The sequence below is a fragment of the Gymnoscopelus microlampas genome, assembly GCF_963454915.1.
Source record: "Gymnoscopelus microlampas genome assembly, chromosome: 24".
Classification (NCBI taxonomy): Eukaryota; Metazoa; Chordata; class Actinopteri; order Myctophiformes; family Myctophidae; genus Gymnoscopelus; species Gymnoscopelus microlampas.
The window spans coordinates 3,039,234-3,056,037 of record NC_139961.1 but is presented as its reverse complement, the minus strand read 5'-3'; the positions used below and the strand labels follow the sequence as shown (position 1 = coordinate 3,056,037).

The following is a 16,804-nucleotide window of genomic DNA, read 5'->3' as shown; positions in this document are numbered from 1 at the left end:
TGTCAGTCACAAATTTGACCAACCTGGTAACAACAGAGCTCTGTGAAGCCTGATGGTAAAGGCTGTGCAATGCAGCTTCCTCCTTGGCATACAGCATACAGTCAGGGTCGGAAATATTTGGACAGTGACACAATTTTCATAATTTTGGCCCTGTACGCTACCACAATGGATTTGAAATGAAACACTCAAGATGCAATTGAAGTGCAGAATTTCAGCTTTAATTTGAGGGTATTTACAACAAAATTGAAAGAAGGGTTTAGGAATTGCAACAATTTTCAAACATAATCCCCTCATTTTAAAGGACCTTAAGTAATTGGACAAATGAATATAATCATAAACAAAATGTTCATTCTTAATACTTTGTTGAAAAGCCTTTGCAGGCGATGACTGCCTGAAGTCTAGAACCCATGGACATCACCAAACGCTGGGTTTCCTCCTTTTTGATGCTTTCCCAGGCCTTGACTGCAGCTGTCTTCAGTTGTTGTTTGTTTGCAGGACTTTCTGCCTTAAGACGGAAGACATCAGCGGTTGATGACCGCAGGATCATTGCCATGGTAAAGAAGAACCCCTTCACAACATCTACTGAGGTGAGACAGACTCTCCAGGAAGTAGGCGTACCATTATCCAAGTCTACCATAAAGAGAAGACTTCACGAGAGCAAATACAGAGGGTTCACCACAAGGTGCAAACCTTTCATAAGCCTCAAGAATAGAAAGGCTAGATTAGAGTTTGCCAAAACACATCTAAAAAAGCCAGCCCAGTTCCCATCATTCTGGTACAGGTTGATCTTAGTTTCATCTGTCCAAAGAATGCTGTTCCAGAACTGCATGACCCGATAATAATACCAACATAATGCATGACAACGCTACAAAATTGCTTGTTATATTTGTCTTTGTAGCTTGTAGATCGGCTATTTTTTAAATAATTATATGTAAATGTATGATAAAAAAAGTTAATTCTTTATTATTAAAAACATTCTGTCTTTGCAGGACAACGTGTTGTTGGTCTCGGCTGCTTCAGACGGCTGTGGAAGGCGATCCTCCCTCAGATAACAGCCTCCAAACCCAGGACAGATTTGTGTTGGCAATGCTACAAAAACAACTACCAGCTCCGCCGTGTCAACCTAGATGACCCGGAGAAAGCAGCAAAACATCAAGAGCAAATCGATCACCTGACATGTGCTCGAAAAGAGAGAGAGTTGTACCAACAGATGACAGCTGCCTCTAAGAAGATCTGTGAGGACATGCAGCTATCTCTGGGCCCCTCCACACCTGCAAGCAAGAACATCACAATACACTACAGCTTTGATTTTGCACAACAGGTGAGACTAATTCAAATTCTATTTTCACATGCCTGTGACATGATTGTGATTTGTTTGTATTGGTAGCACAAGTTAGGATGTTGATATTAATGTCATGTTTTTTTTTATCTCTCCTCTCAGGTGCACTACCCTACTTCTGCTCTTCAGGTTAGCCCACTGTTTTTTCTCACTGCACGCAAGTGTGGCCTCTTCGGTGTCCACTGTGAAGGGTTGACGAAGCAAGTGAACTACCTGATTGATGAAGGGATGGCATCAGGAAAAGGCAGCAATGCTGTCATCAGCTACGTGCATCATTTTTTCAAGAACTATGGAGTTGGAGAAGCACACGTGGACCTTCATTGCGACAACTGCAGTGGGCAAAACAAGAACAATTATATGCTCTGGTACTGTGCCTGGCGGACGATTCACAAGCTTCACACGACGCTGGGCCTGCACCTCCTGATTGCCGGCCACACCAAGTTTGGCCCAGACTGGTGTTTTGGACGCTTCAAGCAAGTCTTCAGGAAGAGCAGAGTGGACACCTTAGCAGACATTGCTACGGTGATGACTAAGAGTTCTGAGGTCAAGGGAGTAAACCTCTCCCAGCTTGTAGGACTGGAAGATGGCACAGTGCTGGTTGAAGGCTACGACTGGCAGATGCATTGTGGTCCCTACTTCCGCAAGTTTCCACAGATTAAGAGCTATCAACACTTCAGGTTTGATTCAGCCAGGCCTGGTGTGGTGTTGGCCCAAAAATACTGTGACTCAGAAGTAATCCAGTTTCAGCTGCTCATCGACCCTGATGTCCTCCCCCCAGCAGATGGTGTTCCGGTGCAACCCCCACCTGGACTTGACATGGCACGGCAGGAGTATTTGTTTACCAAAATCAGAGAATTCTGTGCTGATGATGCAAAAGACACCACATGCCCTAAGCCACAGTCCACAGCACAGAAGAAGAAGAAGACTGTCCGATTATAGCTCTACACTCCCACCAACACAGCATCCTTTTACACAAGGAAGAACTGTTTACACTTCATCAACCTCATATTGACTGCTATTTGACTCTTTACTACAATAACCTTTTTTGAACACACCTGTGGATTATACCAGGGACAAAATGACTTGGACTTTGCTCTTCCTTGTACCCACCTGTGGACTACACCAGGTAAAAGTGACTTATTTTTTCTCCCTCATGGAACTGCTACTTTGTGGATTATGCGGTCGACACGCACTGACATTTTGCACCATAATCCCATGTATAAAGCACTGACTTTATTTTGTTTTTTTGTTGTGCTTTTCTTTTTTTTTTAGCACCTTAACTAACGTCCATATGTATATCATACTGCACACAGTATACATTGCTGCTATGCTCAGGCACCATCGTCATATTTTTTTTTATCTCAGGTACTAGTGTAAATATGTAGATAACTCTTTTGGCTTTTTTGTTGTTCTCTTGTTTTGATCTCTCTTCCCACTTGCCCCCTACACATACAATACAGTATATTGACTGCTACTTGAGTCTTTACCACAATAACCAGGGAAGGTGCAATATTAAACTGTATATTCTTTATTATCCTTAGTCCCATGGAAAGTGCAATATTGTATATGCCTATGACCATATGTTTTCATACTTTATTACAGAAATGTTAGCATGATGACATTTATCAATTATGTGAAAATAAACAAACTAGTTCAATTCTTCTCTCTTTTTTATTCTTTTTTTTTGTTTTGTTCAGATGATCTACAGGCTTAAAAATGTCAGAGTTCTAGGTTACTTTATTCTTCCCTTTGGGAATTGTGTCCTGGTGTATGTCCAGCTGCCACATAATGTACTGTTTCAATGTACATTTAGAAATTTAAAAGCAGGTCAAGTCTGTTTCTAGAGTTGACAGCTAATTGTCACTCCTGTATGGGGAGTGGTTAGGGGTGGGGGAGTGAATAGGGGTGGGGGAGTGATTAGAGGTGGGGGAGTGATTAGGGGTGGAGTTGAGTACCTATTGTCCCTCCCATTGTCACACCCATTTCTGGGCCTCTGAAGTGTTAAAAAGTCTAGGATCTTTGCAGGGCAATTTCTCTGCTTTGGGGTTTAAGGTTCAACAAGATTCAAATAGTCACAACTTCTTTAAAAATTGTCCAATTTCAATGAATGATACATCATATGAAAGGTTATATTCTCTACTTTAATAATCTGTAAAAAAATGAAAAATGAAAAATGCCTACATGCGGCATAAACCATTGGACCCAGTCACATATGTGGTTTTCCGGAACCAACGCGAAAGGTTCGGAATCTCCATATGCGGAGTCCTGACTACTAATTGAAGCTGCCTACGATCTTAGCTAGGCCTCGACCCGACCCGATACACAGTTTTTCGGATCCGGCACGAAAGGTTTGGAATCTCCGTATGCGGAGATGACTGACATCGGGCTGTTCCGGAGCAAGCGCTGACTCATTGTGACATCACTTCATAAAAGGCATCACATACACTAGATGAGTCAACAAAAAATCTCTGAGTGTGGCATAAACTATAGTCTTTCTTCCTCTCACTCCGAGGTGACAGATGAAAGTATATAAGCCGGCTTCTAAGCTAAGTCCAGCACTCTTGACAGACCTCTGCATATAGTCTATAAGCAGCTCTCAAAAAAATGAGTACTCCAGAAAAGCTACCAAAGCTAAACCCCGGTGAAGGAGAAATAATTCGTAACAACTTGGTACTTCTAAATCATCAGTGCAAGTTCATGGAAAGCCGGAAGGAATTGCAGGAGCAGGCCTTCAAGACATCGACTCAAGTCCTTCTTTATATACAAAAACTGGAGCAGGAAAAAAGAAAAATGAACCAAAGAATTACAAAACTCGATTGGGATGCGAAATGGAAAGCTAATAAGGCTGTTGCTGGGGATCAGATGGGACAGTCAACATCTGCTGGCCAGACAGGAGGAGCAGACGGAGGAGGAGACAGTGTTCCTGGGGAGCAGATGGAACAGTCAACATCTGGTGGGAAGACAGGAGGAGCAGACAGAGGAGGAGACAGTTTTTTTGATGAGATCGGTGATGAATAATTAATTAACTGTGCTGCTTTTACTGAAGAAAACAAGGAACAGTCAAGATCTGAGTTGGATGAGGTGCAGACGGGGGAGACAAACATAAGACAAGCTAAATCAACAGCACAAGACCAACAAAAAACAAGTTCTCCAAAAACCAAGAATACCTCACTATGACAGAGGTGAGCTTCCCTTCACCTTCATTAGACGACAGTTCCCTATCCGCTTAGCATTCTCTGTTACAATCAATAAGGGTCAGGGCCAAGAGAATGAACGAGTTGGCATCTACTTGCCTAAACCTGTGTTCGCTCATGGCCAACTCTACACAGCCTTCTCTAGAGGAAAGAGAGCCAGTATGCAACAGGCTCTCTATGCAATCGTCCTGATGGAAAGCTACTCCCTCAGTATGTCTCTCAATTTGTCTACAAAATCAGCCATCCCATCAACCTCCCAAGTTTTCTCGCTGAAGGCGTCGTTACGGCACAGCGGGCATCTGGTGGTCCCATATTGATGGATCAATTGCTGCACACAGGCACGGCAGCCAATCTGGGCACCGCAACATTCTGCAATGACTGGGTTTTTCATGGCACCTGCAAAGAATCAAAATAATGTTGATTAGAACATACATTTGTTGATGAGCATCTACAGGACAGTTTGCAACTTAGTCCTGGTACAGAACAGAAAATAAATAGAACCGAAATTCAATGTTTTAGCAAACTCAGCCAAAACTTAAAGCCATTAGAGGTTTGGTGTAGCCATTATTATAGTGTGCTTTTTATTTAAGTCATTTTGAACATTTCTGCTCATAAGTATTGGAAGTTGAGCATTGCCCCATAATAATCTGCATTATGAATTATTCAGCAGAATTAGTGTGAAAAAGGCCTAATGCACTTGGCCATCTTGTATTTGGGTGATGAGCATTGTAAACCAGTGACTGTGCATGCATATAACGCATCTAAAAGTATGATTTTGAGTTTGGGTTCGAATCCACCGTGGTGCATCCGGCTTTGTCGAGCGTCTACACAAACACAATGGGCCTGTGTTCCTATAGTATTGCTCTAGACATCAGGTTTGCACTCAAAGCATAGCCTATAGTTTAAAAAAATAAACACCACCACTCTTTAAGAAGTTCTCTTTTAAATTCGGGCAGATCTTCTGCAATATTTAGCAAATAATTTAGCTTTTAGTGCACAGATTGTTTTTATCATTACATTCATTAAGCATTGACTGAAAGCTAGTTATTGATAAACTTGGTGCACAGTTACCATGGCAATCTGGAGTATCAAGAAGCCTCTGCTTCTTTGCATTGAGGAGCACGATGTTCTCGTTCAAGTCCAACTGCCTCTTCACGAGCGCCCCTATCGCCTCCACAGTGGCCTCTGCATCTAGAAACTGGACACTGACAGAGTCGTCCTCAAAAATCATTCCACCTTCCACCTCCCCGACAATTATATTCCTGACAGAAAAAGACAGTGGGGTTAGAAACATAGATTTTCACTTACATACCCTTCAAAGCTTTAGAAATGCCATTTTAGGCACCAATCCTCCTTCCTAAAAAATGTTTATTTCATAAACTTAAAATGTTCTGTTTGACTCTGTCGTCTAACATTAAGGACAGACAAAATACAAACTTCATTAATTTACATATTGATTGTATATAAAACCATTCGAATAAAGAATTTCAATTGCAGCCTTAAAGAATTTCTCATTAACAAACAAGCAATCAACACTGAAGACATGTTTTTAATAATTTCTCCATTATATTTGGATACATACATCCTGTTCTTGTGTGGTGGTCGCGGGGTTGGCGGCAGTCCAGGTCCTACACTTGGCTGGCCAGGCCGCCGGAAACTGAATCGGTTCCCAGAACTTGAACCTGCTGCAGCAGCTGTCGCCGGTGGTGGCGGGGGGGCTGTGGCTCCTGAAGCCTCATCTCCACATACCTTTAGGATTGAAACCCTTATTAGCAAGAACTGCCAACAGCACAGTGTATAACACTACATGGATAACTTTTGAAGAAAGCCCTATGGGCTCGTTTCTATTGTGGTCCCATTTACTCAAACAAGGCATACATGTCAACAATACAAACAGCAATATATGTACCTCATATTTCTGTGAGGGATCATTGACAGTGAGGTAGCCCCCATATCCGGCCATGACTGCATCTCCATTCTCTGCCAGAAGATGAACAGTAGTGGAATCCAGCTGAAATTGAGGGATGACATGATTTCAGTTTAGTTATCCCATTTTCTCAACCCGTCTCCAACCTGCCTCTCTCCTGGAAACAAATTGTGTACAACCATTAAGAATTTAGACCAAACCAGATTTACACAGGATTTGGATGCAGGTGAACTTGGGTGAATGACAACACAGCAGCAATTTCATATAAACATCTCTGTGACCTGCCTTGACATCTGATTTCAGATTCATTGTTTGACACATTTACCTCACTGAAAAAAGGCCAAATTGCACTTCATGATTTTGAGTGAACCAGCTGGGCTTCCTCCAGAACAAATGAATTTAGTGCCATCTATATACACATACATTTAGATTACTTTGACTGTCAAAAAAAAAGTCAAAACCTTTTAAATAAGTTTGATTCTTTGAACGGTTATTGCAATTTGACCATCATATAGCACTGCAGTCTTGTGGTTCCATACTTCCATGTTGTAATGATTTTTATTATCTAGGTCATTCAAAGTCTGGTCAGATGATGTGGATGAAAGAAGTTCATAGGAAAACACAAGGTGATGTCTCAGTTAAAGCAGCATAGAAGACGAGCGATCGATCGGGAACACATTAAGTCTCAAACAAGCGTCCAAGTTAACATGTTCTCCTTTATTGAAAGACAAGCAGTCACATATATACATTGACAGAATTAGTGTTGGACAGCCCACCGAGGCGGTCTCGTATGGGCGTAGCTATTACACAAATAAATTATGCCTATATGTGTAAGTGAGTGAAGTGCAAAAGTTCATCAGGTGAGATAAGCAAAGACATCGGCAGGCCCCCTTTGCCACATCCTGGATTGTCAGACAGATGTGCTGATGGGAGGATGTGCTGTGGCTAACAGGGACCCGATGTTGAGCAACATCAGCAGGCTTTCACCACGGGTGCAATATGGCCTCCCGCACGGGGCGCTATAGCCTCCCCGATTTACAGGAAGTCTTGTAGATGTATTCTGTAGATAACTGTCATTTCTGCAAACATGTAAACAGTTCTAGGCTAGCGTTTTACTAAGAAACGTTAGGGTGACAAAGGGGACAGGAAATAAGGTTAAGAAGCACTGCACCTCAGCACTTCCATCCAGGACAGGTTGCACCCCTAACATAAAGAAAGCCTTTACTTTTTCATTATGTCAATGATGTGAAACTGCATACGAGGAGTTAGGAAAAGAAAAGTTAGGTAGAGGAAAGAGCATTGTATAATATTCACAACAGTTGCCCTCTTTTGTCCTGAATAGGACAACACCATTATACAATGAAAGAAGACCAGCATACACCTAATCAGTCATAGGAGGAAGAAAAGCATATCATCATTTTCTAATACATTGAATACAAATATAATGAAAAGGAAGGAATATATGGTGCTATGTCGTAAGTGATGAGTAGATGTCGTGCTTTGACCAATTCAATGATGCCACTGTGATTGTAGCCACGGTACAGACACGACCACTACTCTGTCGAATTGAATCAGTGTTAGTTTGTGGAATACTGGAATCGCTTAAGTCCTTTGGACCTCCCCACCGGGGCGCAGTCCCAGGCTAGACCCCTTTCCACTTGAGGTCTACACCCAGGTCACCCTGGATAGAGAGTTCAAGTCTCCTGCTTCCCGGCGTCTTCTTTTCAAAGCCCACCGATCACAGGAGCATCACTCGCTTACATAACTGTTGCCTACGGCGGTCGCTTTGAGCTTGTGATGGCCTGACTGTACATTGAGCCGAGCACGACGGCCAAGCATACCTTTCAGAGGCATCGCATGGTCTTAATGTCACCTGTGACCCGACCGGCCGGTGACCCAGTCGATAGCGACCCCTTACCCGTTGGCGTGGTTGGCGCCCCAGGCAGGAAACCGACGGTCTTGTCCTGGCCCCGCTTGGCTACGGGAACCAGAATATTAAGCGTTTTCACCAGCCTTGCCTTTTCACAGAGGTCGTCCAGCAAGACTGCACCCTCTGCTAGGTGTGGACTGTCGTCCACCTACCACGCAGTGCCTGACACATCACAACATTTACAAAACCCACAGGTGACACAACGCTGTGACTTTCAAAATGTTGCCATGTGCGACACCCACGCAGACTAGACGGTTGTTTACACAGACAGGATGTTGATTCATCCTTGACAGAACACGGGGGCCTTTCAGTCACTCCCCAGCACTATAAGTCGTCTTTAACGTGCTCTGGGAGCCTTGCGACCCCGCTGCCGCCTGTTACAGGCAAGGATCGGGGAGCCTAACCCCCTAACCTCACCTGTTACGACTCTGAAATTAATTGAAACAATTAGTTTATATTAGTGTCATTTGAATGGAGAATCTGAAACCATTCTGTACAGTCTTCTCATAGTGTGTGACTCCGTACAGAGAGGCCCAATTCATATCGCCGGGGCGATGTTTCCTGTTGAACTCAAACATGACAGATCGCAGGATAAGGTTCTCTTTGCCTGTGTACTTAACAATTTATCAATTTCCTTCCCATGATTTTGTATGAGTAGCCTAACTTGGCAAGATTCCAATCTGCCACTGTAAATGGTACTGGTGTCAGCATTGGTGATTTTGAACTCAAAGGCGTTTGGTGACAAATCCAGCAGTCAGTCATGTTATTTTTGTGAGCAAACTTTGACATTATAGTTAAGGCCAAATTGTCATGTCTAACCATATTTTGAGAGCAGAGTCTGGGTCAATGTTAACAGGTTGTGTGATTGCTAGGTTGACAGCATTTAGTCGAATGGCAGAAGGCATGTCATTGTCAGCCCTCTTTTTTCGTGACATTGAACTTGACTGGCCTCTCAGATTCAGCATTTTTCTCTTAGAGAAAGGACGTTGTTTGCGTTCATACATTTAGTTGTAGTCCGGTGTGTCAGGTGTGCATGGTCTGGGAGAGAACAGAATGCTTAGTGATGCCCTTCATCATATAAACTTTTATGAGTAGCTGTGTCCTGCCACAGGCGGACACGTCCCCTGGGCCACAGACCCACACCTATGGAAAAAACTAGACAATAAACTTAAATTGAGCAATTCCATAAGACATTTTTAAATACCCTATAAAGCAAAGGTAATTGATAGATATATAGAATCACTAGTGACAAACTAGTGATATAGTGAATACATCTTTCCACATATGTTCGTGTGCATACGAGCATACGTACGTGCGTATCATATGTAAATATGTGTGCGCATATTCATACATATCTATGTAAATCTAAATGTCTACAAAAATGAATATCAACAATATATTTATATGTATGAAGCTACCACTTCATATACATAAAACATGGTAGTGGGAGTATTTGTTTTGTCTTTATACATTCCTCACATTTTAACATTGATATCATGTTATATTATTATTATGAATCTGAAACGAGTAAAAATACATTATATAACAATTAGTAAATGGTATTTACTTTTTCTGTGTAATTGATGCAAACCCAAAAAAATGTCTCTTTTGTTTCCTTTTCTGTTGTGACAATTCACTTTATTTTATTATTAATAAGATGGGCATAGTAAGTTTCTGCTTCAGCCCAAACCTTTTCTGCCAAAATTATCTTGTTGACAATATTCTGTATGTTCAACTGTTTATTTTTCTAAATCATGACCAAAATAAATAAACTAACTAACTAACAGTATGCCCAGAGCACAAACGCAGCAGCACATGCTGCTGAGACAACCAAGGGTTAGGGTTAGGGTTAGGGCATAACAATTATTATTATAGAGCGGCAATCCTGAGTCAACCAGGGTCTGTCTACTCTATTTCTTGGAGGGGGCGGAGGGCCACGCCTGCCTCGAGGTGCGTACGGCGATGGGGGCTCTCTGTTGGACCAAAACCGAGGGTGTGCGGGAGAAGGAGACACGTCCCCCTCCTCGGCCCTGGCGCCCGTTTCCTCTAATCCTCTCTGCAAGACCTAGGGGCCTGGGGGAATAACAGTTAGACATTTTATATATATACACATTTTCTTTTTCTGCTGCCCGCCTCAAACGGGTTGCGTGGATCCACCTAGGCTCCTGGGCTGTAAGGACAGCAGTTCTAGTGACAGCGATGACCTCAGTCGGCTCACTGTACCTCGGCTCACCCGGGACTGCTTTCAGTTCCTTCACCAGTACTAAATCACCTGGCCTGTGGGGGTGAGACGGACCTACTAGACGGCAGAGGGAGAGAAAGTGAGACATTACCATGAACGCTATTCAGTTTGTTAATCAGAGCATTGGTATAGTCAGATACAATGGTGTCCATGTCTCCGGTGAGACATGGACCAAGGAGTTTAGTGTTATGAATCCATGGAGTTGGAAAAGGCCTGCCCATGATCACCTCAAAGGGTGAAAGTTTAGTCTTTTTTTTTGGTTCTGGGTCATTCTGATTTCGGCCAACACTGTAGGCAAATTGTCCACCTAGTTTAAGCCGTTTTCCAGGCCTGCCTTCACCAATCTTTCCTTAAATAAAACTATTCATACAATTTTGTTGTACTGCTGATTTTAGATGCACAAAAGTGTTCCTTAATTCTATTTACTACACTTATTAAGAACTTAAGCTGATTCTACAAAATGTCTTCTAACTCCTAACTAGTTTTCTGAAAACGCATGTTGCTATATCAGTGGTGCTCAAACTTTCATGTCAAGGACCCCCAAAATGATATGTATTTGGCTACGGAACCTCATCCCAAAATATTGTGTTCCAGGGACACAAGTAAGGATTTGAGTAAAAAAATGTTTGCTTTAAATATATATATATTCAAAGATTTACATAAAATCTATTTACTACCCCTGTTTGTCCGGCATATGAACAACCGTGAAAATGACGGACAACAAAAGCTAATGCTGCACTAGGGAGGTAGACGCGTCCCTTTTCATCGGCATCATTGACAGCCGCCTGTATTTCCAGTAAGTCAATAGAGTGAGGAGTCAGGGCTTAGCTAAACATTTGCACTGCTGCGGTGTGTGTGTGTCTGCTGCCTGCTCTGTGTCTGGGTGAGTGAAGGGAGACATAGGAATGTGAACAAGTTAGTCCCCAATCAGGCTAAAATCACTGCAGTTCTAATGATTATTAAACTAAAATACTGCATTAACTCACATGATTATATAGGTGAGTATATATTTAATTATACTTTGTTGCAAAGCAAATTCTAAATTAATCCAGCCTATGGAGATGTGTGTTTGTATTTTGTTTTACAATTCCACACTACTAGACATTAATATGCCCTCTTGGAAACTTGGAAACCAATTCCACAGAGATAAAACGGTTGTGACCTGGTTTTAATGGCGGCCAGGTGCAACGGCAATTGTTCGGCAGATCAAGAAATCCACCAACACAGAATAGGCATACTTAGAATCTATATAGATACTGTGACAACCTCCCTTCAGAGAGCTCACAAGCGTGAATTAAAACCATTAACTCAGCCTTCTGTCTTCTGAGAAGCCTTCTCCGACATATATGGCAATTTGTAGCACTCAACAACGGCGTCAGGCAGCTTAACAATGGCATAACCACACTTGTACACACCATCAGCAGGTTTCGAGCATGGACCATCAACAAATACGAAATCACCTTCATCAAATAGGACAGTTGAAATGTCCGTGCTCGCACCCGCCGTCTCGGCTAACTGTTCTAAGCAGTTATGTGGTGTTGTGTTTGTGTTGTGAGCTAACCTTGTTAAGAATTATCAACACTTGGTGATTAGCATGCAAAATCATGTCATAGTGATTTTTGGATTTTCTCAGCTGATTGTATCATCAGAGCGCAGGCCACCACCCCACGCAGGCAGGTGGGCAACCCTTGCTCAATAGGTGAGAATGAAGTCGACAGATATGCCACAGGGTGAAATCCAGACCCAGATTTCTGCGCCAGGACCTCACACCAGTCTCACTGACGTATAGATGAAAAGTTTCTCCGTATCTCAGCAAGCCAATCGCAGGCTTACTGCACAGAGAGTGTTTCAATGCAGTGAAAGATTTTGTCATCTGCTCGGTCCACGCAATGTCCTGAGGACAACCAGTCACTTCGTCTCAACACTTGTCATGATAGGAGCAGTCATGCAGCCAGTGTCGAACGTAGTTGACCACGGCGAGCCAGGATCTCATTTGATTTTGAGTCCTCTTGGGTGCGAGCTGCTTAATCATTGACACACGATCAGCAGCCAAAGTTCTCTGTCCCTTCGACAGCACAAAGCTGACCCACTGCAATTTTGAGAAGGAGACCCTATGCCCATACTTCAAGAGCATTTTAGAGCCACTTTCACAAGTGTCTTTGTCCGGTGCAGTGAGTAAAAGAATGTCCACATAAGACGGCAGCCTTCAGGTGGTGCGAAATAAGCCAGGGTTTCATGCACTATGTGTGCAAAGGCCGCAGGACTGTCAATCAGGCCCTGGACCAGCCGTGTGAAACAATACTGTCGACGTTCGAACTCAAAGGCCAATAGTGGTTGCATTTCAGCAGCCACAGGGACTGAATGAAAAGCTGAACACAAATCAAGCACGCTAAAATAGGTGTGATCGGCTGAAATAGATATTAATATGTTAATAATATTTGGGACAAAGGCAGGAAGTGCCACGATCAAATCATTAATATGACAAAGGTCAACGTTCAATCTATAACCCCTACCACCTGGTTTGAGAAGGATGAATAGGAGAGTTGAACGGTGAACTATAGGCACGATGATGCCTTGGTCAAGCATTGATTGAATGACAGGTCTAATTCACTTTTCCTTAGTCAAAGGATAAGGTTTGCGTAGTGTAATGTGTGTTTAGCCTTATATGGAGTGCAATTAATAGAGCCTGTGTGGTCTTTATGTTTTGCTCATAACTCAAATGGCACGTCTCAAACGTGCTCAGGTATGTGCAAACCGTGGTCAGCGCTCTGCACTGACATTGCTACAATAGCAGAAGAAATAGGATATAATACAGGTGCCGTCAAATTGTCGGACAACACAGTCATCAAAAGCAGCCACAAATGTCCACTGGGCCCATGAGCAGAGCCATGTATGGACAAACAACTAGGCGACAAAGCAAAACTTGTCTACGCATTACCTGGTCAGATTCTCCCCTAGCAGTGTCAAAAGCTCCATAAGACTCCTTAAGTCTGAGTGAAATCAACAAACAGCTTCATAACATCAGTACATGCAAGCAACATGTTTGATATTGCATCGGACATGAAGTTCCAGTGGTCAGTGGGGCTGTCTAATGGCAAATTAGCATAATTTTTCCAAGCTTTCTCATAACGTTCAATGAATGCAATTACTGGTTCACAGACGGTTTGTTTAACATTCAATGCCTTGGTAAAATCAACTCTCTCTGAAAGTTTTCCTGCAATACACATCCAACACCGACAGAAATGTATCTATGTCCTCAGACCATTTTTACTTTCTATCCTCAACTCTCCATCCTCTTTCCACTTTATCATCTCGTCATCAGATTCATTAGAAGCGGCAGCAGTGCCCGCGAACGTGTTCTAAATAGTAGCTACTGCCAGTCTGTTCCAGTCAAATTGTGAAACGTAGCAAGTCTGCGAGTGTAGCTCATAAAAGCATTCACATTTTTGTAGGGGCATCACTGCAAATCTGATTAATTTGTGTGAAGTCAAGTGGTTTTAACATACTGTAGCTGTCATTAATGCGCAAAAAAAACATGGAAATTGATTTGTTACGGTCTGTACGGAGGGGCATGTCAGGCTGATGTCTATCTCCTTTGCCTCAGCTTATACTCAATATACAAAATGCAACTTCATGATTTTTAGTAATATGAAAAAATCCCAATAGATAAATCTAGAATTTTGATAAATAGTACGGAAATCTGTCAGGTTCCACATACAAAATTGGAAACAACAGATTGATACTGTATCTATAAGGTCTATAAATTTGCTTGGTACATTGAGAAAAATCTGTCCACTGGTTCAGCCATCCGGATCTCATTTAACTTTATCTTTATTATAGTTTAATTTTCCCCATATTAATTACTGTAATATTGTTTGGGCTGCTACTGTACATATCCATTATATCTAACTAAATTACTGATCATTCAAAATAGGTTTTTGAGAATGATTTCACAGTCAAATAGACATGAGCCATCTGCACCTCCCTTTATTAAATATTCATTATTGCCTATAGATAAGGTACATGTTTTTCAATCCTGCTTATTTATGTTCAAATAAATAAATACAAATTAAACAAGACATTCCCTTTTCTTTTCCTAATTCTTTTTTTTTTTTCATGTTACTTCTGACATTCACTCCTACCCCACACGGCAAAGAGATTATTTTAATTTCACTTAAGTCTTACTTCTAAACATCATTGTTTTCATCAAATTTAGAGGCCCTCAGTTGTGGAGCTCTCTAGATACATCACTTAAGTCATCACTTTGTCTTTTTCCTCTTTTGTGCAGTTTTTGTTTTTATTTCTTTATTGCACCACTGCTCCCCTTGTAATCTTGTATTATTTTGTATTGTTCTTATTGAACTTTTAATCCTTGTTATGACCTCTTCCATGAAGAAAAGGATTCCAAATAAGCCTGCCGGCTTCTTCCTTTCCTTGCACAGCAACTTGTTTTCTTTGATATGTATTGTTTCTATTATTATTATCATTATTTATAACAATGTGCTTGCTACATAACCTAAACTAAGCTAAAATACCTTGTGCATGTCTGCTTCTATCAGAGACCTTTCCTCCTGCAATTTGGCTATTTGTTCCTTCATTTCAGAAGAGGATTTATCCTTGCAAAATTGGTCAATAGCCTTATCTATTTGAAGAATAATTTATTTTATATCAACTCTATGTCACACTCTCTTTTACCAGTTATTTTTGTGCACGTATGAGTACAGATGAAGTAAGTGGTACTTGTGTTCTCGTCAGCTGATTTAGACAAATCTATTAAGTCTGAATACAGAAGTGCATAACTTGTCACAGCAAACGTGTCGTCAGAATCAGTATCCGTGGTTTACACAGAGTAGTCTCAACTCACCAAAGGAGTTGTGTAAAAAGTACCAATTTGTCTCTAATAGTTAATTGGTTGTTCCTTACTCAACAGATGCTCAACAGATGAGTTAAATGCTCCATTTGGAACCTCATCACTGTCTTAAAAGGGAATGACCACCTTAGAGCAAACAGCCTTGCTCTGTTTATCACGCTTTAATTTGTTAAAGAATGGCATTTTCCAACCTCCAAATAGATAGAAAAAGAAAACAATCACAGTGTTCTCCTACTTAACTCACCACATACATCTCGTCAGACTACATACCAAAATTATATTATTAAGACCATATAACAAAGCTCAAAATTATATTATTAAAACCATGTATCAAAGCTATATACCAAGGATCCTGTATTGTCGCCGCAATACTACTGAATAAACTCTTTATTCTTAGCACAGGTACATCATTTAGGCCTTTTTATTTCTATACCGCGGTCACTTCACCAACTGCGACAATTACTTATGTTATACTCGTCAGTATAATCTCACTGTCCACTGGTGACACACAATAACTAATGAGTCCCACTCAAAAAAATTGTGTTATTTTATAGCTATCCTATAGCTATTTCAAAGCTATCCTATAGCTTTCAGTACCTTGCGTCTCCTGTCACCACAGGAGATCTCACGCACACCCCAGGTGTCGTGTTGATCCTAATATGCTCCAAGCATAAGTGTATATAGCTTTTTACAACAATTACATTTGTGGGTTTTCGGGTGAAGGAAGTCAGCATTAAATATAAATTAATACATTTAATGGATGACTTACCTTTAGAGACCGATCCCGCTTTCTGACACCAAGTTGTAATGATTTTTATTATCTAGGTCATTCAAAGTCTGGTCAGATGATGTGGATGAAAGAAGTTCATAGGAAAACACAAGGTGATGTCTCAGTTAAAGCAGCATAGAAGAGGAGCGATCGATCGGGAACACATTAAGTCTCAAACAAGCGTCCAACTTAACATGTTCTCCTTTATTGAAAGACAAGCAGTCACATATATACATTGACAGAATTAGTGTTGGACAGCCCACCGAGGCGGTCTCGTATGGGCGTAGCTATTACACAAATAAATTATGCCTATATGTGTAAGTGAGTGAAGTGCAAAAGTTCATCAGGTGAGATAAGCAAAGACATCGGCAGGCCCCCTTTGCCACATCCTGGATTGTCAGACAGATGTGCTGATGGGAGGATGTGCTGTGGCTAACAGGGACCCGATGTTGAGCAACATCAGCAGGCTTTCACCACGGGTGCAATATGGCCTCCCGCACGGGGCGCTATAGCCTCCCCGATTTACAGGAAGT

General features: G+C 41.7%; 2 protein-coding genes across 2 annotated transcripts in view; both read left to right on the top strand.

The window, feature by feature from the left end:
- The window catches only part of LOC311041053 (uncharacterized protein), a gene marked incomplete at its 3' end in the record, with an annotated part of 464,158 nt that overhangs the window by 316,884 nt on the left and 130,470 nt on the right, over positions 1 to 16,804 (top strand). The window lies entirely within an intron of this gene.
- On the top strand, positions 552 to 2,278 carry LOC311040966 (uncharacterized protein; the record flags this gene model as incomplete). The annotated part of the gene is made up of 3 exons (XM_084051405.1): positions 552 to 682; positions 1,021 to 1,321; positions 1,442 to 2,278. The coding sequence occupies 3 exons, from the start codon at positions 552 to 554 to the stop codon at positions 2,276 to 2,278; spliced, it is 1,269 nt and encodes a 422-aa protein (XP_083907531.1).